The sequence below is a fragment of the Amblyraja radiata genome, chromosome 6 (genome assembly GCF_010909765.2).
Source record: "Amblyraja radiata isolate CabotCenter1 chromosome 6, sAmbRad1.1.pri, whole genome shotgun sequence".
In the NCBI taxonomy this organism is placed as follows: domain Eukaryota; kingdom Metazoa; phylum Chordata; class Chondrichthyes; order Rajiformes; family Rajidae; genus Amblyraja; species Amblyraja radiata.
In genome coordinates, this window is record NC_045961.1 from 56,306,241 (window position 1) to 56,333,680 (window position 27,440).

Here is a 27,440-nt window from a genome sequence, read left to right on the forward strand (position 1 = left end):
CCTCAGATTCCTACTAAATCTTTTACCTCTCCTAAACCTATGTCCTCTGCTTCTTTGACCCTCGATCCAGAGTAAAAGATTCTGCCAATTCACCCTATCTATCCCTGTCATCATCTTATACACCTCTGTAAGATAACCCCTCATCCTCCTGTGCTCCAAGGAATAAAGTCCCAGCCTGCCTAATCTCTCCCTATAGCTCAGGCCCTGGCAATATCCTCATAAATGCTTTCTGCACTCTTTCCTGCTTAATGGCGTCTTTTCTATAGCAGGGTGACCAAACTTCAACACAGTACTTCAAATGTGGTCTCACCATTGTTTAGCTTAGTTTAGTTTAGAGATGCAGCACGGAAACAGGCCCTTCGGCCCACCGAGTCTACGCTGACCAGCGATCAGCCCGTACACTAGCACTATCCTACACACTAGGGACAATTTACAATTTTCACTGAAGCTAATTAACCTACAAACCTGTACATCTTTGGAGTGTGGGAGGAAACCGAAGCACCCAGAGAAAATCCACGAGGTCACAGGAAGAATGTACAAACTCCATACAGTACCCATAGTCAGGACCAAAACTGGATCTCTGGCACTGTAACTCTATTGCTGCGGAACAGTGCTGCCCCCCCCCCCCCCCCCCCCACACTGTTTTGTACCTTTGTAGACACCAGGAACTGCAGATGCTGGAATCTTGGACAAAACACAAAGTACTGGAAGAACTCGGCAGGTCAGGCAGCATTTGTGGAACGAATGGACCCCAAAAATGTTAAGAACATGTGGTGTTACGCATTTACTCTTTTAAATCAGAGTCTACATTTTGGTTTGATTAAACCCAATGTATTTAATTATGGTTTTAATTGTAATGCTTCACAAAATTATTTTGTTAGCAAAATAGTAGGCTTCTCTGCAGTGGAAATTGCAATCCCAGAATACAGAAGAGATGCTGCTTTGTAGTTGATGAATCCCGGCACTAAATATAGTTGCCTAAAGCAGTTTCCAAATACCTCCCAATAATTGGCCATCAAAGTAACTCACGATTGGGACTTTAGGCCATTTTCCCACTCACTTATAATCAAAACCTTTTATTGAAAGTTTCTTTCCTCTTCAAAGTTGATTTAGTTTTCCAACAATCTTCTATTTCTCTTATCTTCTGTACACGGAAGAAACATCAAACTTTACTTTCCTGGGTACACAGAAATTATAGATCAGAAGTCCATACTCCTCCAATGCATCACATACATCTATGACAGACATAAAGTACTGGAGTAACTCGGCAGGTCAGGCAGCATCCCTGGAGAGCATGGATAGCGGGTGTTTCGGGTCGGGACCCTTCTTCAGTCCGATTGTGGGAGGTGGGGAAGAAAGCTGGAGGAGAGGAGGAGCAGGACGAAGCGTGGCTGGTAATAGGTGGACAGATGCGAGGGGGTTATTTGATAGGTAGATTTTTGGACATAGGCCAGAGTAGTAGAGAAATGTGCCTGAAAGGATAAAGAGTTGCAAATTGTTAAACTCAGGGATAGAAATGTTGTGGAATGTGTATCCATTGTACACGGTACAAGTGAAGAGGGAGGGGGAGATGACAGGAGAAGTAGGGAGAGGAAGGGGGCAGAAACCGGGTTAGGTCAGCCAGATGCAATGAGATTTGCACAAAATTATATGTTCTCAATGATAATATCTCCCAGTTTGTATATTGTCATGTCATGATTGCAAGATATACAACAAGGTGAGAAATGTGTCACCTCCCTCTGTGGAAAAAGTGTGCCCTGCACATCACCATTAAACTATGCCCCTCTCACCTTAAAGCTATGCCTTTAGACTTTAGAGATACAATGTGGAAACAGGCCCTTCAGCTCACCAAGTCCGCACCGACCAACATTCACCCCACATACTAGCACTATCCTACACCTTAGGGGCAATTTACAGAAGTCAATTAAGCAACACACACACACGTTTGGGATGTGGAGGAAACCGGAGCACCCGGAGGAAATACACACGGTCACAGAGAGAATGTACAAATTCCATGTACAGACAGCACCTGATGTCAGGATTGAACCCAGGTCTCTGGCACTTTGAGGCAACAACTCTACCGCTGCAAAACCATGTCAGCCAAAGTGCTGGAGAAACTCTTTTACTTAATGCCCCAGCCTAAAGATGTGCAGGTTTGGAGGTTAATTTTCTTATGTAAATTGTCCGTAGTGTGGAGGAAAGAACTAATGTGTGTGTGATGGATGGTCGGTGTGGACTCGGTGGGCCGAAGGGCCTGTTTCCTTGCAGTATCTTTAAGCTCAACTAAACTGAAATGTCACTTCTGTAAATGGTCAGGTCAGCAACGTAGGAGAAATATTGTGGAACGTTACCTTGCAGAACGGGTCTAGTGAATGATTTTGCCAACGTTTTCTCTTTGTCCTGCTCCAGCCTGTTCTCCACTGGTTGACCACACTGCTGTGGAAGGTTGGGCTGGCAGATTAGTTGGCACGTGGTTCATGCCAGTGAATGTCATTGCTGAGGGAATAGCTGTGTCTATAGTTTGTGTGATGGAAGTGGAAGCTAGAGGAAAATGGTCAACCGAATATCCAGAAGGAAACAATGATAGAGAACTTGCACTGTCACTCGAAACAGGCAGAAGAGAGCATACAAGAGAAGACCTGGAGACATCAGGTGCCCAGGGTGTAAACACTGGGAGAGAATTGCTGGAACAGCTAGTCGAAAGGAAAATCGAGCTGTTGGGGAGATTAGTGAAGCAGATACTTGGAACTGAAATGAGAGATGGCGAAGGAATGTTTGAAGGCAAACTTGTTTGAAGTTGCGGGACTAATCTTTTGACAGCAGGAATGTAATACTGATTGGATTCAGGAGCAGCCATTGGATATACAAACGAGCCATTCATGGAACTCGTACCTAGGGTAGAAAAGATCATAGGTTTTTAAGACATTGGAGCGGAATTAGGCCACTCGGCCCGTCAAATATACCCTGCCATTCGATCATGGCGGATCAAGCTTTCCCTCTCAACACTCTTCTCCTGCCTTCTCGTCAACCTTTGACACCCGAATGGGCCTGTCCCACTTAGGCGATTTTTTTCGGCGACTGCTGGTGACTGTCATAGTCGTAGCATGTCACCGAAAAACCGGCGACTGTATGTCTCCTATGACAATGTCTGTGACAATGTCTACAACAACCTATCTCCTAGTCAACGTCAAGCTATGGCAAGCTACCGACAACCGGCAACCATTAGGACATCCACCTACGACAAACTACGTCCACCCGTGACAAGCTACGACAAGGTAAGACAATTCAGTTGCCGCTACCTGTCACCGGTTGACGTAGGCAGTTGCAAATAGAATAGTCAGCACCGGCGGCAACCTACGTCATCCTGGCGACAACCTACGTCATCCTGGCGACAGCACCTACGTCAGGCTACGATTGTTGGCGTCAAGCACACGGGCGCCCACTGTCTCCGAAAAGTTTTGAACATTTCAAAATCCAGCGGCGACCAGAAAAAAGGTGCAACTCTTTGGGCGATTGAGGAGACCATGCAGGCCATACCCCGGCGGCCATGTGGCGGCAGCGTAGTCGCCTGTAATCTCAAAAAAAAAATTAAATCGCTTAAATGGGACAGGGGCATTGCTCATCAAGAATCCATCAATCTCCATTTTTTAAATACCCAATGACATGGTCTCCACTGCTGTCTGTGGGATGGAATTCTAGATTCACCACCCTCTGGCTAAAGAAATTCCTCCTCATCTTTCTATTCTGAAACTTTTACCCAACACACTCAACAGAAGTCCTGACATGCTGAGGTCACATAGCGATTTTACCTTTGAAGTTATGGCAATCTAAATGCACAGCACAACTTCCAACAAACCCGAATAGAAGACGCATGCGGAATATGGAATTTAAGCAGCGTTTTTTTTAAATTATATTAAAAAGTATTATATCATACAATTAAGATGAACTTACAAATCTGTGAATGACAATTAGGAATTCAATTTTAAGTTGATGGCACTAATAAACACGAACACAAGATCAGTAGGAAACCAGAAACACAAGGAACTGCAGATGTTGGTTTACAAAAAACCCACAAAATGCTGGAGTAACTCAGTGGGTCAGGCAGCATCTCTAGAGAACATGGATAGGTGACATTTCGGGTTAGGACCCTTTATCAGACTGAACTTTGCGACTTTCTGATTTTCCCCCACCCCTTCCCCCTCTCTGTGTCCTACATTTAAAACAATAATTATTTTATTTTATTCTGCCAAGAGATGTCTAATCATCATCATCATCATCATCTGGGCCAGCATATATTGCCTTGAACACAAAGTGCAGGAGTAACTCAGCGAGTCAGGCAGCATCCCTGGATGATATGGAAAGCGTGACATTTTGGGTCAGGTCTGAAGAAGGGTCCCGACCCAAAACGTCATCTTATCCATGTCCTCCAAAGATGCTGCTGGACCTGCTGAGTTACTCCAGCACTTTGTGTTCTACGCAGGACCAGCGTCCTTGTTTCTTGTGTCTACCTTTATTGCCTTGAACTGAGTTGATTCTATGGACTGTCATTGAGAGTCTAGAGTCACAAAGACAAGAACAAACAGTATATCTCCTTCTCTGAAGGACAATCATAGAAACATAGAAAATGGGTGCAGGAGTCAGCACCATCATTCAATATGATCATGGCTGATCATCCAAAATCAGTGCCCCGTTCCTGCTTTTTCTCCATATCCTTTGATTCCTTGAGCCCTAGGAGCTACATCTAACTCTCTTGATAAAGTGCAAAACCAATTTTAGAGTACTTGTACAGAATCATGTACCAGATTGTCATAAATACATATCTGATCATTTTACATTCAGTATTAAGTCAACCTTAATAACCCATGATACCAATTCTAGAATTATTAGAAGATTATATATATTTTTTAAATCACAGGTGTATTCTTCTATTTCCTGCACTTTTGTTTTGACCTCCTCCCTGACCACACTTTCCAGTTGGTTTTGTACTTCCGTAAAATTGGTTTTGCACTTTTTCCAATATAACGTCTTTTAAGATATGACCTACTGTCTTACCTTGTTAACATAATCTCACTACTTTTTAATTCAATCCCTTGAGTAATGGACCCTTGTGAATGGTTAGAGGTTTATGTTCTCATTTCAGCCATGTTGCCACTTATATTGACTTGTAAATCCGTTCTCCAAGATACTTTTGTCCTTCTATCCAATTTAATAATCATTACTGCCGTATGGGTTCACATTATTTGTTCTACAAAAGTACACATATCTAGAAATTAATTTGCTCATTATTTCTCCATTTTAAAGTTCATTAACCCCTTTTTCTATTTTGCTGTAGTCTTTCTTTGCATTAATATATCATATTTAAACAATGGCATTTCCAAAGTGTGAAGTTGTGCTTCTTATCCTGATGTCCAAATCATCATTACAAAATTGCCATCAATTATCCTGATCCTTTAGCAAAGCAAAAGGTGCTGGACGATCTCAACGAGTCAGGCAGTATCTGGGGAGGAAATGGACAGATGACGTTTCGGGTCAGGACTCTTCTTCAAAAGAAACACTTTTAGGTTTAGAATTATTATTGTCAAGTGTACTGAGGGACAGTGAAAAGCTTTGTTTTGCATGCTATCCCCAATCAGATCAAATAATACTATACATGAATACAATCAAGTCAAACGCAAGTCAGTAGGTAGAGCAAAGGGGAAGGTACAGAGTGCAGAATATTGTTCTCAGAATTGTAGCACATCAGTTCCAGAGACAAAGTACAATACCCGCAATGGGGTAGAGGTGAACTACGTGTCATCTGTCCAGTCTCTCCCTAGATGCTGCCTGGCCCACTGAGTTCCTTCAACACTGTGTTTTGCCCAAGATTCCAGCAACTGCAGTTCCTTGTGTCACCTGATCCTTTTGTCAGTCTAAATAATTTCTGTTGACTCCCAAATCTCAGATTTTGGTTTTGGAGCCAGCTGGCAATCCATTTTTCAGTGCTGGTGGCACAGTGGCGCAGCGGGTAGAGCTGCTGCCTCACAGCGCCAGAGACCCGGGTTTGATCCTGCCATGTGCCATTATCTTTCTTGCAAATAATGTTAAGTCAACTGGTCCACTTTTAACTCACCAGAGAGATTAATATTATGATTGACTACTTACATATTGCTGAAACATTGAATCCTAAACCCCTTAGCAATAAATGATTCAATATATTCATACCATCTGTTTTGTGATTGTTGAAATATTCATTTCTGGTGAATTGTTGTGGTGCATACAGAATTTTTGGTTTTATTCTTTCAGAAGATAAGTTGCTGCCAAAGACTCTGTTCCTGTAATGAAAAATCGGATCAATTTAATTCATTTTATCCTGTACTTCAAAATAAAATAGCACAATCTGTTCTGAAAGCAATTAATGTGCTAAAAATAGCACAAACTGGTATGGCTTCCTAAAGCAACTCATAATCACCGTGACCTCAATTTTGCACTGATTTAGTTTCTGAAATCAGCGTACACCCATTTAATTTTATTCTTCTGTAATAGACCAAAGAAGCTTCAGCCAAATCTGCATTAATCCCCAAAACACAAAGAAAATAACAAAAATAATTTCAAATAATCTAGATTATATTTTAAATACTGTAAAATCAGTTTGGATGAAATAGGAAAACAGGCACTTTGGCCCCACAGTGTAGGAAAGAACTGCAGGTGCTGGGTTAAATCAAAGGTAGACACAAAACGCTGGAGTAACTCAGCGGGACAGGCAGCATCTCTGGAAATAAGTATTGGGTGATGTTTCGGGTCGTTAGGGCTTTATTCTTTGGAAGCGCAGAAGGTTAAGGGGGGACTTGATAGAGGTTTTTAAAATGATGAGAGGGATAGACAGAGTTGACGTGGAAAAGCTTTTCCCACTGAGAGTAGGGAAGATTCAAACAAGGGGACATGACTGGAGAATTAAGGGACTGAAGTTTAGGGGTAACATGAGGGGGAACTTCTTTACTCAGAGAGTGGTAGCTGTGTGGAATGAGCTTCCAGTGAAGGTGGTGGAGGCAGGTTCGTTTTTATCATTTAAAAATAAATTGGATAGTTATATGGATGGGAAAGGAATGGAGGGTTATGGTCTGAGCGCAGGTATATGGGACTAGGGGAGATTATGTGTTCGGCACGGACTAGAAGGGTCGAGATGGCCTGTTTCCGTGCTGTAATTGTTATATGGTTATATGGTTATATGATCTCGACCCGAACCGTCACCTATTCCTTCCCTCCAGAGATGCTGCCTGTCCCGCTGAGTTACTCCAACGTTTTGTGTCCACCTTTGGCCCAACTCGTCCATACTGACCAAGATGCCCCATCAGAATAAATCAGGTAGACGCACAGTCTTTTGCCCAGAGTAGGGGAATCGAGAACCAGAGGACATAGGTTTAAGGGGAGGGGAAAGATTTGACAGGAACCTGAGGGGTAACTTTTTCACATAAAGATTGGTGGTTGTATGGAACGAGCTGCCGACGGCGGTAGTTGGGGCAGGGACTATCACAACGTTTAAGATACAATTAGACAGGTACATGGATAGGACAGGTTTAGAGGGATATGGGACAAATGCAGGCAGGTGGGACTAGTGTAGATTGGACATGTTGATTGGTGTGGGCAAGTTGCGCCAAGGGGCCTGTTTCCACACAATGACTCTAAGTGAATTCCATTTGCCCACGTTTGATCCTTATCCCTCTAAACCCTTCCTATCCATGTACCTGTCCAAATGTCTTTTCAATTCTGGTTGCTAAACAATTTAACTCCCCCTCCCATTCTCACGCTGACTTTTCTGTCCTGGACCTCCTCAATTGTCAGAGTGAGGCCCAGCGCAAATTGGAGGAACAGCACCGCATATTTCACTTGGGCAGCTTACACCACAGCGGCACGAACATTGACTTCTCCAACTTCAAGTAACCCTTGCTTTCCCTCTCTCTCCATCCCTCCCCCTTCCCAGTTCTCTGACCAGTCTCACTGTCTCAGACTACATTTTGTCTGTTTGCTTTGTTGTTCCTTCTCCCAGCTAACAATGCTCTATTCTCCATTTTTCTTGTTCTCCATTCCCATTGCCCTGTTTTCACACTTTCAATCTTCCTTATCTATGCGTCTCCCTCCCCCATGACATCAGTCTGAAGAAGGGTCTCGACCCGAAACGTCACCCATACCCTCTCCAGAGATGCTACCTGTCCCACTGAGTAACTCCAGCATTTAGTGTCTATCTTCGGTTTAAACCAGCATCTGCAGTTCCTTCATACACATTCATACACATACATTTTAAATGTTGCTATAGTACCTGCCTTAACTACCTCCTCTGGCAGCACATTCCATAGACCCACCACCCTCTCTGTGAAAAAGTAGCCTCTCAAGTTCCTATTCAATATTTCCCCTGTCACCTTACACCTACCTGTATGCCCTCTGGTTCTTGATTCACCAACTGTGGCTAAAAGACTGAGTATTCAAAAGCAGTTTCAGGTTTTATTAACTATGGTAGAAAGTGAAAGGCTTTTGGGGTGATTTTGTATTTCCAGTAACGAGGAGCAGAAGTCAACAAACTCATTAAATATGAAAATAAATCTTAAGGTGAAATGATTACAATCAAAGAAAGTTTGTATTAAGCCATGAGATAAGGGTGTTTTATTGTCAGATATCCAAACACAGATTAACAGAATTTTTATTTGCAGCAGCACAACAGGTATTATTCAACATTATACTCTGTAGATACCATTATATTCAATAAAAAAGTTTCCATAGATTAAGAAAAAAAAAAATTGGTGTGAACACAAGCATAATTTAATCATTGTATAATGATGAAAAAAAATAATACAAATTATACTACTTTGTCCAAAGGTTTCCACTGACATTACACGCAAACTAGAATTTTTTTAATCACACAAATAGTTCCTCACTCCACAAAGTGCTGGAGTAACTCAGGCAGCATCTCTGGAGAACATGGATAGGTGATGTTTCAGGACAGGACCCCTCATCAGACTGAAGGAGGCTGAAATTCAACAGTCTGAAGAGGGTCCTGAACTGAAGCGTCATCTGTCCATTCCCTCCACAGATGCTGCCTGGCCTGCTGAGTTCCGCCAGCATGTGTATTTTACTCAAATTTGCAGCTTCTGCAGTTCCTGGTGTCTCCTCAATTTCACTTACCGGAGTATTAACTGGTTTTGAGGATACTTGCGATCATCTGCCTTCCATATATATTTACAATACCTCGGATTTGTTTGAAAGATTTCAAGAATCTGAAATATTAAAACATTTCAAAATATAAATTTTCCATTTTCATTACAGAAAATTAATTTCCATTACAAATACCAGTTCTCAAGTTATTGTGTGTTGCGTAGAAAGGAAATAAATTGTACTGTAAGCAAAACAAAATCTACAATTTGAACTACAGATGCACCATGGAAACCATACATTTGGATTGCATCACAGCTTGGTGTGGGAACAACTCTGCCTAAGACCGCAAGAAATTACAGAAAGTTGTGGAAGTAGCCCAGGCCATCACACAGACCAGACTACCCACCATTGACTCCATCTACACTTCACGGTGCCTCAGGAAAAGCAGCTAACATATCAAAGACTTGTCCCACCCCGGTCATTCCTTCTTCTCCCTGCTCCCGTTAAACCTTGTAAACTGCTTTTCCATGGATTGGACAGGTTTGGAGTGATATGGACCAAACGTGGGCAGGTGGGAATAGTGGAGCTCGGACATGTTGGACGGTGTGGGCAAGTTGGTCCGAAGGGCCTGTTTCCACACTGTATGACCCCAATTCTATTGGATTTTACACATAAACACTATTTTTGATGCAAATATTTGTTTTGTTTACAGTATGTATTAAGGGTTGCAATGGCAGATTAAGGTTGTGACAAGGAACTGCAGATGCTGGATTCTTCATTAAAACACAAGGTGTTGGTAGAACTCAGTAGGTCAGGCAGCATCGCTGGACGGAATGGACAGACAATGTTTCAGGTTGGGACCCTTCTTCGGATCATAGATTACAGCAACTTGGACTGGGAGCTGAATGGTACAGATGTAAGCAACCCACACACTGTACGTGTGAATAGATCACAGTCAAACCTGGTGAAGCTTCCTTCATTAATACCTTGAGAGTTGACGCTGATTAGCTTCAGTTGTGAATATGATTAAAAAGGTTCTAAGTATAGTTAGGTGCCAAGAAGATCAACAACTCCACAGAGCACACTGCCTCTTCAGCAACTTGAGCTGATGAGGAACAGAAATGTCTGGAGGAGAGGCATGTTTAGTAGATTTCAGCTGTGTTAAGGTATATAAATGGTCTCGGACTACTTAAGTGGAAAATTAATAAGTGAGCACAAGTGGGCGGCACTGTGGCATAATGGTAGAGTTGCTGCCTTAGAGCGCCAGAGATTTGGGTGCTGTCTGTACGGAGTTTGTACATTCTCCCCATGACCACATGGGTTTTTACCAGTTGGTCCGGTATCCTCCCACCCTCAAGACGTGCAGGTTTGTAGGTTAATTGGCTATGGTAAAGATTGTGAATTGGCTGTAGAGTGTAGAATAATGCTAGTGTTTGAGGTGATCGATGGTGGGCATGGACTCGGTGGGCCAAAGGGCCTGTTTTCACCCTGTATCTCTAAAGTGAGGTTTAAATGAAGCTCAAGTTCACATTTGGAATAAAAAGAATTATAAAAGGATCAGTGTTGATGAACTCTGCTCTTTAACGCTTGAAGTTTCTCTGATGTTTAAGAGGCTTTTAGATGGGCACATGGATATGCAGGGAATGGAAGGATATGGATCTCATGCAGCCTAAGGAGATTAGTTTAACTTGCCATCACATTTTCAAATATATCACATGGTTTGCTCTAATTAATTGAATTAATATGTAGAAAAATATATTCAGATTCCATATTTGTTCATTGGCAGTGTTAATATATGTCTACCTGTGATTTTATGCTGTTTGGGATTCTCCCATAAATGTGCCTCATGTACTCAACAGTCATCTCCAGGATAGATGGCACATCAGTTCTTCTTCCCTTCACGTAAGGCAGAAGCATACGTAACTGGTCACAGCAATCCTTGATGCGGACTCTGGTCGTGAATTTAAAAAAAAAGTTAATTCATCAATCTTCAATTGAACTCTTGAGTTCAATGTTCAATTGGACTCTGTACTATTAAGAACTTTGAAACTTAATGGGCACAAGTTGACACCAGAAACGTGTCGACTCTTTGTGTACTGCCTTGGTGAAGTCTACCTTAACACTGCGACAAAGGCAAAACCGTTATAATGGGTGACTTCAATCTACATATAGATTGGGTGAATCAAATTGGCAGGGGTGCTGAGGAAGAGGATTTTTTGGAATGTATGCGGGATAGTTATCTAAATCAACATGTAGAGGAACCAACGAGAGAGCAGGCTATTTTAGACTGGGTATTGAGTAATGAGGAAGGGTTAGTTAGCAGTCTTGTTGTACGTGCCCCCTTGGGCAAGAGTGACCATAATATGGTTGAGTTCTTCATTAGGATGGAGAGTGACATTGTTAATTCAGAAACAATGGTTCTGAACTTAAAGAAAGGTAACTTTGAGGGTATGAGACGTGAATTGGCCAAGATTGACTGGCAATTAATTCTAAAAGGGTTGACGGTGGATATGCAATGGAAGACATTTAAAGACTGCATGGATGAACTACAAAAATTGTTCATCCCAGTTTGGCAAAAGAATAAATCAGGGAAGGTAGTGCATCCGTGGATAACAAGGGAAATCAGGGATAGTATCAAAGCGAAGGATGATGCGTACAAATTAGCCAGAAAAAGCAGCATACCGGAGGACTGGGAGAAATTCAGAGACCAGCAGAGGAGGACAAAGGGCTTAATTAGGAAAGGAAAAATAGATTATGAAAGAAAACTGGCAGGGAACATAAAAACTGACTGCAAAAGTTTTTATAGATATGTGAAAAGAAAGAGATTAGTTAAAACAAATGTAGGTCCCTTGCAGTCAGAAACGGGTGAGTTGATCATGGGGAACAAGGATATGGCGGACCAATTGAATAACTACTTTGGTTCCGTCTTCACTAAGGAAGACATAAATAATCTGCCGGAAATAGCAGTGGACCGCAGGTCAAAGGAGTTGGAGGAATTGAGTGAAATCCGGGTTAGCCGGGAAATGGTGTTGGGTAAATTAAATGGATTAAAGGCCGATAAATCCCCAGGGCCAGATAGGCTGCATCCCAGAGTACTTAAGGAAGTAGCTCCAGAAATAGTGGATGCATTAGTAATAATCTTTCAAAACTCTTTAGATTCTGGAGTAGTTCCTGAGGATTGGCGGGTAGCAAACGTAACCCCACTTTTTAAGAAGGGAGGGAGAGAGAAAACGGGGAATTACAGACCAGTTAGTCTAACATCGGTAGTGGGGAAACTGCTAGAGTCAGTTATTAAAGATGGGATAGCAGCACATTTGGAAAGTGGTGAAATCATTGGACAAAGTCAGCATGGATTTACAAAAGGTAAATCATGTCTGACGAATCTTATAGAATTTTTCGAGGATGTAACTAGTAGCGTGGATAGGGGAGAACCAGTGGATGTGGTGTATCTGGACTTCCAGAAGGCTTTCGACAAGGACCCACATAAGAGATTAGTTTACAAACTTAAAGCACACGGCATTGGGGGTTCAGTATTGATGTGGATAGAGAACTGGCTGGCAAACAGGAAGCAAAGAGTAGGAGTAAACGGGTCCTTTTCACAATGGCAGGCAGTGACTAGTGGGGTACCGCAAGGCTCAGTGCTGGGACCCCAGCTATTTACAATATATATTAATGATCTGGATGAGGGAATTGAAGGCAATATCTCCAAGTTTGCGGATGACACGAAGCTGGGGGGCAGTGTTAGCTGTGAGGAGGATGCTAGGAGACTGCAAGGTGACTTGGATAGGCTGGGTGAGTGGGCAAATGTTTGGCAGATGCAGTATAATGTGGATAAATGTGAGGTTATCCATTTTGGTGGCAAAAACAGGAAAGCAGACTATTATCTAAATGGTGGCCGACTAGGAAAAGGGGAGATGCAGCGAGACCTGGGTGTCATGGTACACCAGTCATTGAAAGTGGGCATGCAGGTGCAGCAGGCAGTGAAGAAAGCGAATGGTATGTTAGCTTTCATAGCAAAAGGATTTGAGTATAGGAGCAGGGAGGTTCTACTGCAGTTGTACAGGGTCTTGGTGAGACCACACCTGGAGTATTGCGTACAGTTTTGGTCTCCAAATCTGAGGAAGGACATTATTGCCATAGAGGGAGTGCAGAGAAGGTTCACCAGACTGATTCCTGGGATGTCAGGACTGTCTTATGAAGAAAGACTGGATAGACTTGGTTTATACTCTCTAGAATTTAGGAGATTGAGAGGGGATCTTATAGAAACTTACAAAATTCTTAAGGGGTTGGACAGGCTAGATGCAGGAAGATTGCTCCCGATGTTGGGGAAGTCCAGGACAAGGGGTCACAGCTTAAGGATAAGGGGGAAATCCTTTAAAACCGAGATGAGAAGAACTTTTTTCACACAGAGAGTGGTGAATCTCTGGAACTCCCTGCCACAGAGGGTAGTCGAGGCCAGTTCATTGGCTATATTTAAGAGGGAGTTAGATGTGGCCCTTGTGGCTAAGGGGATCAGAGGGTATGGAGAGAAGGCAGGTACGGGATACTGAGTTGGATGATCAGCCATGATCATATTGAATGGCGGTGCAGGCTCGAAGGGCCGAATGGCCTACTCCTGCACCTAATTTCTATGTTTCTATGTTTCTATCCCTGCACTTATTGTACTTGTCTTTTCCAGATTTTGCGACAGTTTCTTCCTAGCTTTTATCAGGCAACTGAACCATTCTACCAACAACTAGAGAGCAGTCCTGAACTACTATCTGATCGGACTTTACTGGCTTTATCTTGCAATAAACATTATATGCACATTATTCCCTTTATCGTGTATCTATACTCCATGGATGGCTCAATTGTAATCATGTATAGTCTTTCCACTGACTGGTTAGTACACAATAAATGCTTTTCACTGTACCTCGGTACACATGACAATAAACTAAACTCATATCTATGGTTGTCCTTATCTATAGTATGATTTTATTGGACAATACGCAAAACTGTTTCACTGTAACTAGGTACATGTGACTATAAAGTATCATTGAACTCATTGGATTCTAATCAAAGAAAAAAAATTAATAATGAAAATCAGCCAACACAAGAAACTGCAGATGCTGGAAACCTGGAGCAAACCACAAAGTGCTGGAGGAACTCAGTGGGTCAGACAGCATCTGCGGAAGGAATGGACAGGGGTGACATTTCAGGTCGGGACCCTTCTTCAAACTGATGTAGTAGGAGGGAGAAAGCTGGAGAAAAGAGGTGGAGGCTGGAAAAAGCCTGGCACGTGATGGGTGGAATCAGGCGAGATGGTGAATGGCAGATGGGTGGAGTAAGTGACAAGGGCCAGAGGTGATAAAAGGGTATCAGATAAAAGGATGCAGAGAGTAAAGTTTGACTTGTTCATGGTTATAGATGGCGGAACAAAGGAATTTCTCACTAGAGAAATGGTCGAAATGCAAGAAGGAATTCAAGAATGGTTTATGGCTTCAATGTGCTGAGAAAGTGCCAGTCAGGCAATCTTAGGATATAGAACAGTACAACGCAGAAATAGGCCGTTCAGGCCACAATGTCTGTGCTGGGCACGATGCCAAGTTAAACTAATCTCGGAGCTAGAGCTGGAACTGGAGCTGGAGCTCTGCTTGCACATGATCCATATCCCCCCCACCCCCATATCTTGCATATCCATGTGCCTATTCTTACTAACATAATGCATTCTCCAGCTATCTGAGCCGTGAAAGGCCTGGATAGAGTGATTGTGGCGAGGATGTATCCACTCATGGGATAATCTAGGACTAGAGGGCACAGCCTCAAAATAAAAAGACGTACCTTTAGAAAGGAGATGAAGAGAAATTTATTTAGCCAGGGGGTGGTGAATATGTGGAATTTATCGCCACAGATGGCTGTGGAGGCCAAATCACTGGATATTTTAAAAGCGGATATTGACAGTTTCTTGATTATTAAGGGTTCAGGGGTTATGGGAAGAAGGCAGGAATACGGAGTTGAGAGGAAAAGATAGATCAGCCATGATTGAATGGCGGAGCAGACCCGATGGGCCAAATGACCTAATTCTGCTCCGAAAACGTATGAATTTATCTCTCCTGTTGTCTGCCTTACTGGAATGGATTGTATCGTCAAGGGAGAGCTGTAATACTCAATGTCCATTATTCTCCTTCTGATAATATAATACATTTTCGATTAGCTTTCTGTTCAACGAATTTCCCCGACTCTTACCTCCGCATCCGTTCCATGTTACTATGAAGCAAGGCGTCAGAGGAGGGTTTTTTATGGATGGGTTCAGAAGATGGGGACTCTGGCAAACCCGTATCACACGATGCACCATTTTCCTCCAGCTCCGATCTGCATAAATTAATGATTGAATAATGTTAACACCAGCTATGTGAACATCAGACAGCCTTCTCATAGATCCTAGAGGCTTATGGGCCAAACGGACTAGCTTAGATGGGGCATCTTGGTCAGCTTGGACTATTTGGGCCAAAGGGGCACTTTCCGCGCTGTCTGAGTCTTAGAGTCATAGGATCATGGTGATACAGCACAGAAACCGGCCTTTCAACCCAACTTGCTGCACCGACCAACATGCCGGATCTACACTAGTTTAGGATATTGTCACGTGTTTTGTTCCCAAGCTTTTGTTACATGTTAATCAGACAGTGGAAAGGCTACACAAGATTACAATCGAGCCATCCATAGTCTACAGACACAGGATAAAGGGAGTAACGTTTAGTGCAAGATACATTCCAGTAAAGCCCCACCTGCCCGCATTTGTGAATCTCGGAGAAGATGCAATCAAAGAGAAGCAGGGAGAAGAACATTGGCTGAAACCCGTGGGAAAGGTGAGTCGGAGGTGAGTCAGAGGGGAAAAAACAGATTAAAACTGAGGAATTTGCTTTGTAAATTGGCAAATTAGGCCATCAGCCAATATAAGCAAGGCTGCTCTAGGGGAGCGTCAGTGAGGGAGCGGTGTGTAAAGTGTGAGTCTTTGGCTTGAGAGTCTTCGGCTGAGGAGAGGAGACTACGCAAAAAGCTGGAGAGGACGGGACGCGGTGAACACATGATGGGTAAGATGAGACAGTGTGATGCTTGCAGGATGTGGGAGCCCAGGGACACGGATGGAGCCTTTGGCTGCTACAACTGTGGCAAATGCGTCCAGGATCAGCTCCTGAAGGACCGTGTTGGGGGACCAGAGAAGCAGCTGGATGACCTCAGGGCCATCCGGGAAAACGAGAGTTTCCTGGGCAGGACCTACAGTGAGGTTGTCACAATAGACAACAGACAATAGGTGCAGGAGTAGGCCATTTGGCCCTTCGAGCCAGCACCCCCATTTAGTAACCTGCTCCTGCCTTCTCCCCATAATCCCCTGACTCCGCTATTTTTAAGAGCCCTATCTAGTTCGCTCTTGAAAACATCCAGAGAACCTGCCTCCACCGCCCTCTGAGGCAGAGAATTCCACAGTCTCACCACTCTCTGTGAGAAAAAGTGTTTCCTCGTCTCCGTTCTAAATGGCTTGCTCCTTATTCTTAAACTGGGCCCCTGGTTCTGGACTCCCCCAACATCGGGAACATGTTTCCTGTCTCTAGTGTGTCCAAGCCCTTAACAATCTTATGTGTTTCAATGAGATCCCCTCTCATGCTTCTAAACTCTCGAGCGTACAAGCCCAGCTATTCCATTCTCTCAGCATATGACAGTCCAGCCTTCCCGGGAATCACACTGAGGATACAGGAAGAATGAAGGTGTGTGACTGAGAGAAACGGTGGTAAACGGTGGAGTGCAGGAGACCCAGGTGGCTGTGCCTAATGAAAACACGTACGCCCTCTTGGGAACTGTCGGGGGAGATGATGCTTCCAGTCCGAGCGGCAGACACGTCGGTGGCTCCAATCCTAGAGATGGGACTCGACCGGTGAGACCGATGTCGGGCAGAGCCATAGTGGTGGGTGACTCCACTGTCCGAGGAGCTGACAGAAGATTCTGTGGCGGCAGACGAGACGCCTGGATTGTCTGTTGCCTCCCTGGTGCCAGGATTCAAGATGTCATGAGCTGAATTCAGAACATCCTCGAGAGAGAAGGTGAACAGCCGGCAGTAGTTGTGCACGTAGGCAAAAATGACATTGGGAAGAAGAGGAAGGAGGTTCTGCAACGCGAGTTCAGAGAGTTAGGAAGAAGACTGAAAAGTAAAATTTCTCGGGTGGTTATCTCTGGATTGCTTCCAGTACCTCGTGCTAGTGAGGACAGGAACAGGGAGATAGGTGATCTGAATGTGTGGCTGAGGGGCTGGTGCAGAGAGCAAGGATTTAGATTTATAGACCACTGGGATCTCTTCTGGGGTAGGGATGACCTCTACATAAGGGACGGGTTACACCTTAACTGGAGGGGGACCGACATTCTGGCAGGCAGGTTTGCTTGGGCTATATGTGTAGATTTAAACTAAATAGTGGGGGGGAAGGATTGACAAATTGGGAGTATAAAGATGGAGTTAAAGGGGAAGTGAGTACAGGAAAAATTACAAAAGACTCTTGAATTAATGGGAAGGAAAGTTCGAGAAGGGATAAGAGAGTACGGTCAGGGCCAATTGCGAGCGGTGCGAGAGGGGAGGTGAATACCGATGTCAAAGTGTTGTATATGAATGCGCGAAGTATAAGAAATAAAGTGGACGAGCTTGAGGCTCAGTTAGAAATTGGCAAGTATGATGTTGTGGGAATTACAGAGACATGGCTGTCAGAGGGCCAGGGACTGCATAAAAATAAAAGAGAAGTACAACGTAGCAAAGATGATCGGGAAGCAAGAGGATTGGGTAATGTTTAAAGAACAACAGAAGATAACTAAAAAGGCAATCGGGGAAGAAAAGATGAGGTACGAAGGTAAGCTAGCCAAGAATATAAAGGAGGATAGTAAAAGCTTCTATAGGTATGTGAATAGGAAAAAATTAGTTAAGACCAAAGTTGGACCCTTGAAGACTGAAAAAGGTGAATTTATTATGGGGAACAAGGAAATGGCAGATGAGTTAAGATTAGATTAAATTAGATTTGTTTATTGTCATTCAGACCTTTTGGTCTGAACGAAATTTTGTTTCCCTGCAGTCATACATATAATTTAAAAAATGACAAAAACACACAATCAACACAAATTTAACATCCACCACAGTGAGTTCACCAAACACCTCCTCACTGTGGTGGAAGGCAAAATCTTAAAGTCTCTGTCTCTTCCCTCTTTGTTCTCCCTCTGCGCCGAGGCGACGGTTCAAACTCCGTGGGTGGTCGCTGCCTCCGCCACAGCTCCGAGGCCGAGTCGGGTCTCCGCTGCCGCTGCCTCCGCCACAGCTTCGGGGCCGAGTCGGGTCTCCGCTACCGCTGCTGCCGCTGCTGCAGCCGCTGCCGCTGCCACAACTCCAGGGCCGAGTCGGGTCTCCGCTGCCGCTGCCTCCGCCACAGCTTCGGGGCCGAGTCAGGTCTCCGCCGCCTCCGCCACAGCTTTGGGGCCGAGTCAGGTCTCCGCTGCCGCCGCCACAGCTCCAGGACCGAATCGGGTCTCCGCTGCTGCTGCCGCCGCCACAGCTCCAGGACCGAGTCGGGTCTCCGCTGCTGCTGCCGCCGCTACAGCTTCGGGGCCGAGTCGGGTCTCCGCTGCCGCTGCTGCTGCCGCTGCCGCTGCTACAGCTGCGATGCCGCCAGCTCCGCCATTAGGCCTCGGCGCAGACAGAGACAACGACGGGGAATACGAATAGCCATATAGGGAGAGGGGGAGATAACGGGGGAGGGGGGCAGGAGCCAGCGAGGGGGACCAGAGGGGATGGGGCTGGAGCTGGCGGTGCTATGGGGACTCACAGCGGGTGCTGGTCGTTCTCCTACGCTGGGATCAGAGTCTCCGTTCTCCGTTTGGCGACATCTCCGAGTCCGGGCCGCTTCTGGTCCCCTCGAAATTGTGTCCGGTTGGAGACCTCCAACAGCCATCCCGAGCACCCCTCAGCTCCAGTAAAGGCGCGATGGTGCAGGAAGGGGCGGACCGTCCCGCGTAGTGACAGGAGAAAATACTAATCTGCGTGGCACTAACTGGCAGGAGAGGAAATCGATCTGCGCACGCGCATTTTAAAATATCTTTAAATCGCTCTAACTTTTACAATAGACCACTGATCGGAATGAACCTTTGTGCACTTGCAGCACAGGAGAACGGTGAGTGAGCTGGTGGAAAATCGTAGCGCTATCGTGTACCATTTTGACGCAAATAGAAAAACCACGCAAACCAGATGATAACAAGATCAGAGTTTTAGTTATGTACTAGACCAAGTGCAGACCCGTTGGGTCTGTTTCCCCAACGGCGTTTGCGGGGGCGGGGGGGGGTGAGAAGAGGGGAGGGAGGGGAGAGGAGGAGGAGGAAACGGGATAGATTTGGGAGGGAAAGGAGAGCGGGGTAGGGGGTGAGAGATGGGGAGAGAGATGTGGGGGAGGGGGGGATGGGGAAGATGGGGAGGAGGGAGGGGGGAGAGGGGTGGGGGAGAGAGGGGAAAGAGTGGGGACGGAGAGTGGAGGGGAAGGGGGAGAGGAGTGGGGAGGGAGGAGAGGGGTAGGAGGAGTGATGGAAGAGGGACAGAGGGATAGGGGGAAGGGGGTGGGGGGAGAGAGGGAAGGGGGTGGGGTAGAGAGGGAAGGGGGGTGGGGGAGAGAGGGATGGGAGAGGGAGAAGGGTGAGGAGAGGGAGAGGGGGAGGAGAGAAGGGGGAGAGAAGTGGAAGAGTGGGGAGGGAGGAGGAGAGGGGTAGGGGGAGTGATGGAAGAGGGACAGAGGGATAGGGGAAGGGGGTGGGGGGAGGGAGAGAGGAAGGGGGTGGGGTAGAGAGGGAAGGGGGGGTGGGGGAGAGAGGGATGGGAGAGGGAGAAGGGTGAGGAGAGGGAGAGGGGGAGGAGAGAAGGGAGAGAGAAGTGGAAGAGTGGGGAGGGAGGGAGGGAGGGGTAGAGAGGTAGCGGGAGTGGAGGAAGAGAGACGGGGGAGTGGTGGAAGAGGGACAGAGGGGTAGGGGAAGGGGTGGGGGAGAGAGGGGTGGGGTGGGAGAGGCGTGGGGTAAGGGGATAGAAGTGGAAGAGTGGGGAGAGAGGGGTAGGGGGAGTGGTGAAAGAGGGACAGAGGGGTAGGGGGAAGGGGTGATGGTAGAGAGGGAAGGGGGGTGGGGGAGGGGTGAGGAGAGGGAAACATAGAAGCATAGAAATTAAGTGCAGGAGTAGGCCATTCGGCCCTTCGAGCCTGCACCACCATTCAATATGATCATGGCTGATCATCCAACTCAGTATCCTGTACCTGCCTTCTCTCCATACCCCCTGATCCCTTTAGCCACAAGGGCCACATCTAACTCCCTCTTAAATATAGCCAATGAACTGGCCTCAACTACCTTCTGTGGCAGAGAGTTCCAGAGACTCACCACTATCTGTGTGAAAAATGTTTTCCTCATCTCAGTACTAAAGTATTTCCCCTTTATCCTTAAACTGTGATCCGCTTGTCCTGGACTTCCCCAACATTGGGAACAATCTTTCTGCATCAGACAAATGCAATTCAGGACTTTTCACTTCACAAGCAAAGTCAGAATGACGGTTAGTGAATAATTCGAATATTCGCTGAGCGTTCAGATGCTGCGCGCGCCTCCTGCACCAAAGGGGGGGGGGGGGGGAGCGTATGTCGTCACACACAAAGATCTTGTAGCGGAGAGCTCCGCTATAAGATCTTTGGTCACATACTAAGCACGCGCCTCCACAAACAGATGAGCGTCTTCTTGAATGGAGAGCGCGTGGCCGCCTCCACAAACAGTCACACACACTGAGGACCCGCCCCCACAAAAATATTGTGTGAGGAAGGGGAGGAGGAGGGTGGAGCGGGAGAGGGGGAGGGGGGGGGGAGAAGAAGAGGGGGAGGAGAGGATGGGAGGGAGAGAGGTGAAGGGGGGGGAGGGGTGTGAGCGGGCGTGCATGAGTCGAGAGAAGAGAGAAGGGCAGAGAGAGAGAGGCTGGTACAACAACAAAAATGCTGGATAAACTCAGCGGGTGCGGCAGCATCTATGGACCGAAGGAAAAGGGCAACGTTTTTGGCCGAAACCCTTCTTCCGGGTTTAAGCCAAAAATGTTGACCATTCAATTCGCCCCATAGATGCTGCCGCACCCGCTGAGTTTATCCAGCTTTTTTTTATGTCTACCTTCGATTTTCCAGCATCTGTAGTTCCTTCTTAAAGACAGAGACTGTGCACGGTAAGGGTATGAGGAGGGAGAGGGGGAAGAGTGTGGAGGGGGGAGAGTGGGATGGGAGGGGGAGAAGGGTGGGGGGAGAGAGGGGAAAGAGTGTGGGGGGGGGGGGAGAGAAGTGGAAGAGTAGGGAGGGAGGGGGAGAGGGGTAGCAGGAGTGGTGGAAGAGGGACAGGGGGAGTGGTGGAAGAGGGACAGAGGGGTAGGGGAAGGGGTGGGGGAGAGAGGGGAAGGGAGGGGGAGACGGGTGGAGGAGGGAGAGAGGTGGGGTAAGGGGAGAGAAGTGGGAGAGGGAGGGGTAGGGGGAGTGGTGGAAGAGGGACAGAGGGGAAGGGGGCGGGGAGAGAGGGAAGGGGGTGGGGTAGAGAGGGAAGGGGGTGGGGTAGAGAGGGATGGAAGAGGGGTGAGGAGAGGGAGAGGGGGAAGAGTGGGGATGGAGGGAGGGGTAGCGGGAGTGGTGGAAGAGGGACGGGGGAGTGGTGGAAGAGGGACAGAGGGGTAGGGGAAGGGGTGGACGGGGAGGGGAAGAGCGAGGGGTGAGGGAGGGAGAGGGGTGGGGTAAGGGGAGAGAAGTGGAAGAGTGGGGAGGGAGGGGTAGAGGGACTGGTGGAAGAGGGACAGAGGGGTAGGGGAAGGGGGCGGGGGGAGAGAGGGAAGGGGGTGGGGTAGAGCGGGAAGGGGGTGGGGTAGAGCGGGAAGGGGGTGGGGTAGAGCGGGAAGGGGGGTGGGGGAGAGAGTGATGGGTGGGAGAGGGAGAGGGAAACATAGAAACATAGAAATTAAATGCAGGAGTAGGCTATTTGTCCCTTCGAGCCTGCACCACCATTCAATATGATCATGGCTGATCATCCAACTCAGTATCATGTACCTGCCTTCTCTCCATACCCCCTGATCACTTTAGCCACAGGGGCCACATCTAACTCCCTCTCAAATACAGCCAATGAACAGGCCTCAACTACCTTCTGTGCCAGTGAATTCCAGAGATTCACCACTCTCTGTGTGAAAAATGTTTTTCTCATCTCAGTCGTAAAAGATTTACCCCTTATCCTTAAACTGTGACCCCTTGTTCTGGACTTCCCCAACATCTGGAACAATCTTCCTGCATCTAGCCTGTCTAACCCCTTAAGAATTTTGTAAGTTTCTATAAGATACCCCCTCAATCTTCTAAAATCTTGCGAGTACAAACCGAGTCTGGGGCTGATTCTATGGGTGGGATCCCAGTTTTAAAAAAAATATTTGGTGGGGGGGGGGGATTTGATTAAAAATGTGTACATAAACACGACGAAATGTAATCAGGAGTTTCTATAAGAATCAAAAGGCAGAAAGGCAGCCGGACGGACGGCAGGCGACAGGCACAGACTTTTATATAATAGATAGATATAGATATAATTTTTCTGACTTTCCTTATTTGCCTTAATTACTTGTAATTATATACACTCCTATCGTTAACCACCAAATCAAATTTCTGTCACTATTTAATGAACATACAATAAACTCACCTTGCATCTGGAGTTACATTGTGACCTTTCACCTCAGACTCGTTCAACAAATCCAAATTCTGCTGTAAAATGAAGAGTATTTTTTTTTTGTGCAGGTGGTTTGGTGAAGCATCAAGGAACACTTAAATAATGTTTTAAGATAAATTACTTTAACTGCAAAATAATAATTTTCTTGGCTCTTCGCGATTTTTTTCGATTTTGTCACATAAGGCCACAAGTTTCATGTGACACTTGATTGGGTTTTAAAAACATTCAATTATGGAACATATTAGGTTCCCACAGATCATATTTTGCTTGGGCAGCTTACAACTCAGCGGTATCAATATTGATTTTTCTAATTTCAAGTAATCCCTGCATTCACTCTCTCTGTCCCTCTCCCACCCAAGTCGACCCGCTATTTATACTGTTTGTATCTCCTCGTTATCTCCTCCACAGCCAACAATGGACCATTGTGGGCTCTTTGGTCATTGGTGATGGTTCTGATTTGTTCTGTACCTTTTCATACCTCTCGCCTGAATCTCAGTCAGAAGAAGGATCTCGATCCAAAACGTGTTCCCGGGTATGCTGTCTGACCCGCTGAGTTACTCCAGCATTTTGTGTCTATCTTCCGTGTAAACCAGCATCTGCAGTTCCTTCCTATACATAATTTGGAGCTCGATGGCCCAGTGTTCACTGAAGATATTTGATCTAGTTCCCTATAAGAAGACACTGAACATGTGCTGATCAGTACAGACCCTGCCCATCCCCAGACCCCCTATCCACCACAGAAGAATAACTTGGGTTTATGAAGAATCCTCACACGTTTCATAGAAGCCCGTGGCAAGACATAATAAAGGTAAATTAATAGAAAGGATAAAACACCCCGTCTTCTACCCAGGTTATGGGAATCAAGAACCAGAGAGTGAAAATGTTTTCCCCCAGATTCCTGTTAACCTATTCAATGCCACCCCCGAGTATACTCGGGTCATGCCCAATATTGTTAAAAAAAAAGCTTGGCAGTGAACAGGTTAAATGTTTCCCTCTTCACCTTAAACCTATGTCCTCTGGTTCTCGATTCCCCTGCTCTGGGCAAGAGATGCTGTGCGTCCATCCGAACTATTCCTCTCATGTTTTTATACACCTCTGTTAGATCACCAATCATCCTCCTGCACTCCAAGGAATAGAGTCCCCAGTGGTAGAACATTGATTTCTCTTCCCCCTAGTCGTCCTACAAGTTCCACTGTTCGCATCCGTGTATCTCTCCTATTACTTGTTATTACACCTTCCCCAGCCAACAATGGACCATTCTTCCTGAGGTCATCTGTCGCTGACCCTGATTTGTTCTAGCCTTTTCTTGCCTCCAACTTATTCCCCTCCCCCACCTTTATTTTCAGTCTGAAGAAGGGTTCCGACCCAAAGCATCACCTATTCTTTTTCTCCAGAGATGCTGCCTGGCCCACTGAGTTACTCCAGCACTTTGTGTGTATCTTCGATATAAACCAGCATCTGCAGTTCCTTCCTACACATGGTAAATGTATTCATTATTTTAGGAAATCATGCCTCCGAAACGCCATTCACTGCCTTGAGCAAAATCTCTCGAGAACTTCCAATAACTAAAGAGCATTAGTGTGGAAACAGTCGACATTAACTGCCCTCCGGCTCTCTGCTCCAACAAGGTCAACCTTTCAGGGCTGAGAGGAGAAATAGGTCTGAAAATCTACACACACATTGAAATATTCTAAGCAAATATTCACAAGATGATCATTTTCATTTAACTGAATACATTGGATATGTGCAACAGTATAATTGCCATCAAAAGGTTTTACTGAAAGCATTGACATTGTGGACATACATAGGAGGATGTGGAATTATACAAATCATCAATCATTATCCTTGTAGATTTTTTGTAAGGTTTTAAAGAAAAAAGATCAATTTTCAGACCGTCTAATTTTCACAGTATCAACTCCTATACTTTAGGAGCCCTCTGAAGCAAAAGCATTAGCAATAATATGCTAAAGAACATAAACATGGAAAGTACAGCACAGGAACATGCCCTTCAGCCCACAATGTGGTGAACATAATGCCAACACAAACTACCGCAATGAAGACGCTATTTTTATCCAAAAATAAGGCAAGAAAATTTGCCTGCGTCTTGGAGGCCGAAGGTTAGGTTGTTAGCCAAGAAAGATAGACTTGGCTATCCCTCAGTACAGGAACATCCCCATCCCTGGACTAAACCAAACCCTTGATCCTGTCCTGCATTCTTTTTTTCATACTTTAGCAACTTAAATTGGGGATGCGTCTTCATTGCCAGGAAATACGGTAATCTCCCCTGCCTGCATGTGATCTATATGCCTCCATTCCCTGCATATCCATCCATGTGCCTATCTAAAAGTCTCTTAAATGCCACTCATATCTGCCTCCCCTGGCAGGTTGTGTAAAAGAGGTGCCCTGCACATTTCCTTTAAACTTTGGTCCTCTTGCCTTAAAGCTATGCCTTCTCGTCCTTGACATTTCCACTCTTTGGAAATGGGTTTACCCTATCAAAGCTTCTCATAATTTAATATACTTCTACCAGATCTCCTCTCAACCTCCGGCATTCTAGAGAAAACAATTCATGTTTGTCTAACCTCTCCTTGTTGCTTAAACCCCTTAATCCAGACAACATTCTGGTAAACCTCCTCTGCAACCTCTCCAAAGCCTCCATATCCTTCCAGTAATGGGGCAACCAGAACTGCACGCAGTACTTTAAAAGCAGTCTAACCAAAGACTTATAAAGCTGCATCATGATTCCAGATTCTTATACCCAACCAACAAAGGCAAGAATACTATACGCCTTCTTTAACACTCTATCTACTTGTGTTTCAGGGATTTATCGACTTGGACCCCAAGATCAATGTACATTTGTGTTGTCTTGCTGTCAACTGTACACCTTCCTTTCAATCGCAACTTCATGTTAACGCTCTTCATTATTGCTGCTCTTCCATTTTTTAGCAGCAGTTTATTGAAAGCATTAGAGTGGAAATAGTCTACATTGACACCCTTTGGCTTTTCTTCAACCATTAAACTTGTTCATTTGTAGCATGGATTTCTTATTAAAAGTTATCAAGGTATCCATACACATGTCACATAAAAAAGAAGCATTTGAGACAATGGAAGGGGGGGGGGGGGGAGGAATATTTGAATAAAAGAAACATGATTGAAATAAGAGAAAAATATGTAAATAAACGGAAAAAATAAATTGTTAATGGAAAAAATATTAAAATGACAAAAATGTAAAGAAAGTATTATTTAAAAAAGGAAAAATATATTTTAATAAAATTAAAATTATTATTTAAATAAAGATAAAACATTAAAAAGTATTTCAATTTAAAAAAAGAAAAACATTTAACGAAAACATTTCAATAGAAGGGAAATTAAAATAAATGAAAAATATTTAAATAAAGGAAAAATGTTTAAATAAAGGGAACAAAAAAGGAGGAAAAATATTTTTAAAAGGAAAAATTAATAAACTAAAATGAAAAATATTTCAATAAAAGGGAAATTTTAATAAAAGCGAAAATTATTATTTAAAAGGAAGTTGCACGCCTGCAGCCACAACTTCACAGCAGAGAAACGCCAAATAAAACTCGTTACAAAAAAAAAAATCACCAAATGCGAGCTAACTACTGATATTATTGATTTTTAAAGTTACACAGGTGGAGCCCAGCCTGCTAAGGGGAGGGAGGGAGGAACGAACATTCACCCACGCACGCATTCACGGGTTTCTTTTACTCAATCAATCAATGGGCGGCTGCAGATTTCACGAGGAAAACTTAAACTCGTCCCTGCATTGAGTGGCGCCGGAGAGCGGCACGGGATCCCGCCGGGCGACACACTGTCACACTCAGTCCGCCTCACGGAGGAGGAAAGAAAAGGAGAGGAGACTACCGTGTCGAGTCCTGCCATCGCTCCTTTCTCCACCATCCCCACCTCCAGCCAGACACAATTAGACCCGAGGCAGCTGGACTGCGACCCCTGGACCCAATTGGGAGCCCGAAGCTGCTTGGCTGACTGATGGGGTCAGATTGTCAGCGCCCTTGATGCAAGCCAAGGGAAATCAGTTTTAATCTCTCCCTGCTGCCGGCTACTGGGATTTAAATGTAAACAAGCTGGAATTGATGCACTACAACGCTGAGAACTATATTCTGCACTTTGTATCTTCCCATGTGCTCTATCTATTGCACTGTGGTTGGCTTGATTGTATTTATGTATAGAGATAGAATCATATGGCAGGGAAACAGACCTTTATATTCCACTAAACGTTATTCCCTTTATCGTGTATCTGTACACGGTAGATGGCTCGTCTTTCCGCTGACCATGGCATGCAACAGAAGCTTTTCGATGTACCTCAATACATGTGACAATAATAAACAAAACTAACTAATAGGCCCATTGGCACAACTTGCCTGTGCCAACCAAGATGCCCCATCTACTAGTTCCACCTACCTACATTTGGCCCATATCCCTCTAGACATTTCGAATCCATGTACCTGTCCAAATGTCTTTTAAATGTTGTTATTCTACCTGCTTCAACACCTCCTCTGGCAGCACGTTCCATCACCCTCTGTGAG

The 27,440-nt window shown here is 45.2% G+C and overlaps 1 protein-coding gene across 1 annotated transcript; it reads right to left on the reverse strand.

Annotated features, from left to right (window-relative positions):
- Nucleotides 1–924: 924 nt before the first annotated feature.
- Nucleotides 925–26,881, reverse strand: sohlh2 (spermatogenesis and oogenesis specific basic helix-loop-helix 2). The gene is made up of 8 exons (XM_033022911.1): nt 26,758–26,881; nt 22,849–22,910; nt 15,349–15,474; nt 10,927–11,074; nt 9,154–9,245; nt 6,202–6,311; nt 2,352–2,892; nt 925–1,177 (listed from the first exon to the last, which is right to left on the reverse strand). Exons 1-7 carry the CDS (start codon nt 26,791–26,793, stop codon nt 2,366–2,368), a joined length of 1,101 nt encoding a protein of 366 aa, XP_032878802.1. The 5' UTR covers nt 26,794–26,881; the 3' UTR covers nt 925–1,177; nt 2,352–2,365.
- Between the last annotated feature and the right edge of the window lie 559 nt (nt 26,882–27,440).

What these genes read in the sequence shown, in the direction of transcription:
- sohlh2 (XM_033022911.1), bottom strand. Translation starts at nt 26,793, where the DNA reads ATGGTGGAGAAAGGAGCGATGGCAGGACTCGACACG. An exon ending in AATGTAACTCCAGATGCAAG is followed by an intron (nt 15,475 to 22,848) that starts GTGAGTTTATTG and finishes TAATTTATGCAG; the next exon opens with ATCGGAGCTGGAGGAAAATG. An exon ending in CAAACAGCATAAAATCACAG is followed by an intron (nt 9,246 to 10,926) that starts GTAGACATATAT and finishes TTAATATTTCAG; the next exon opens with ATTCTTGAAATCTTTCAAAC.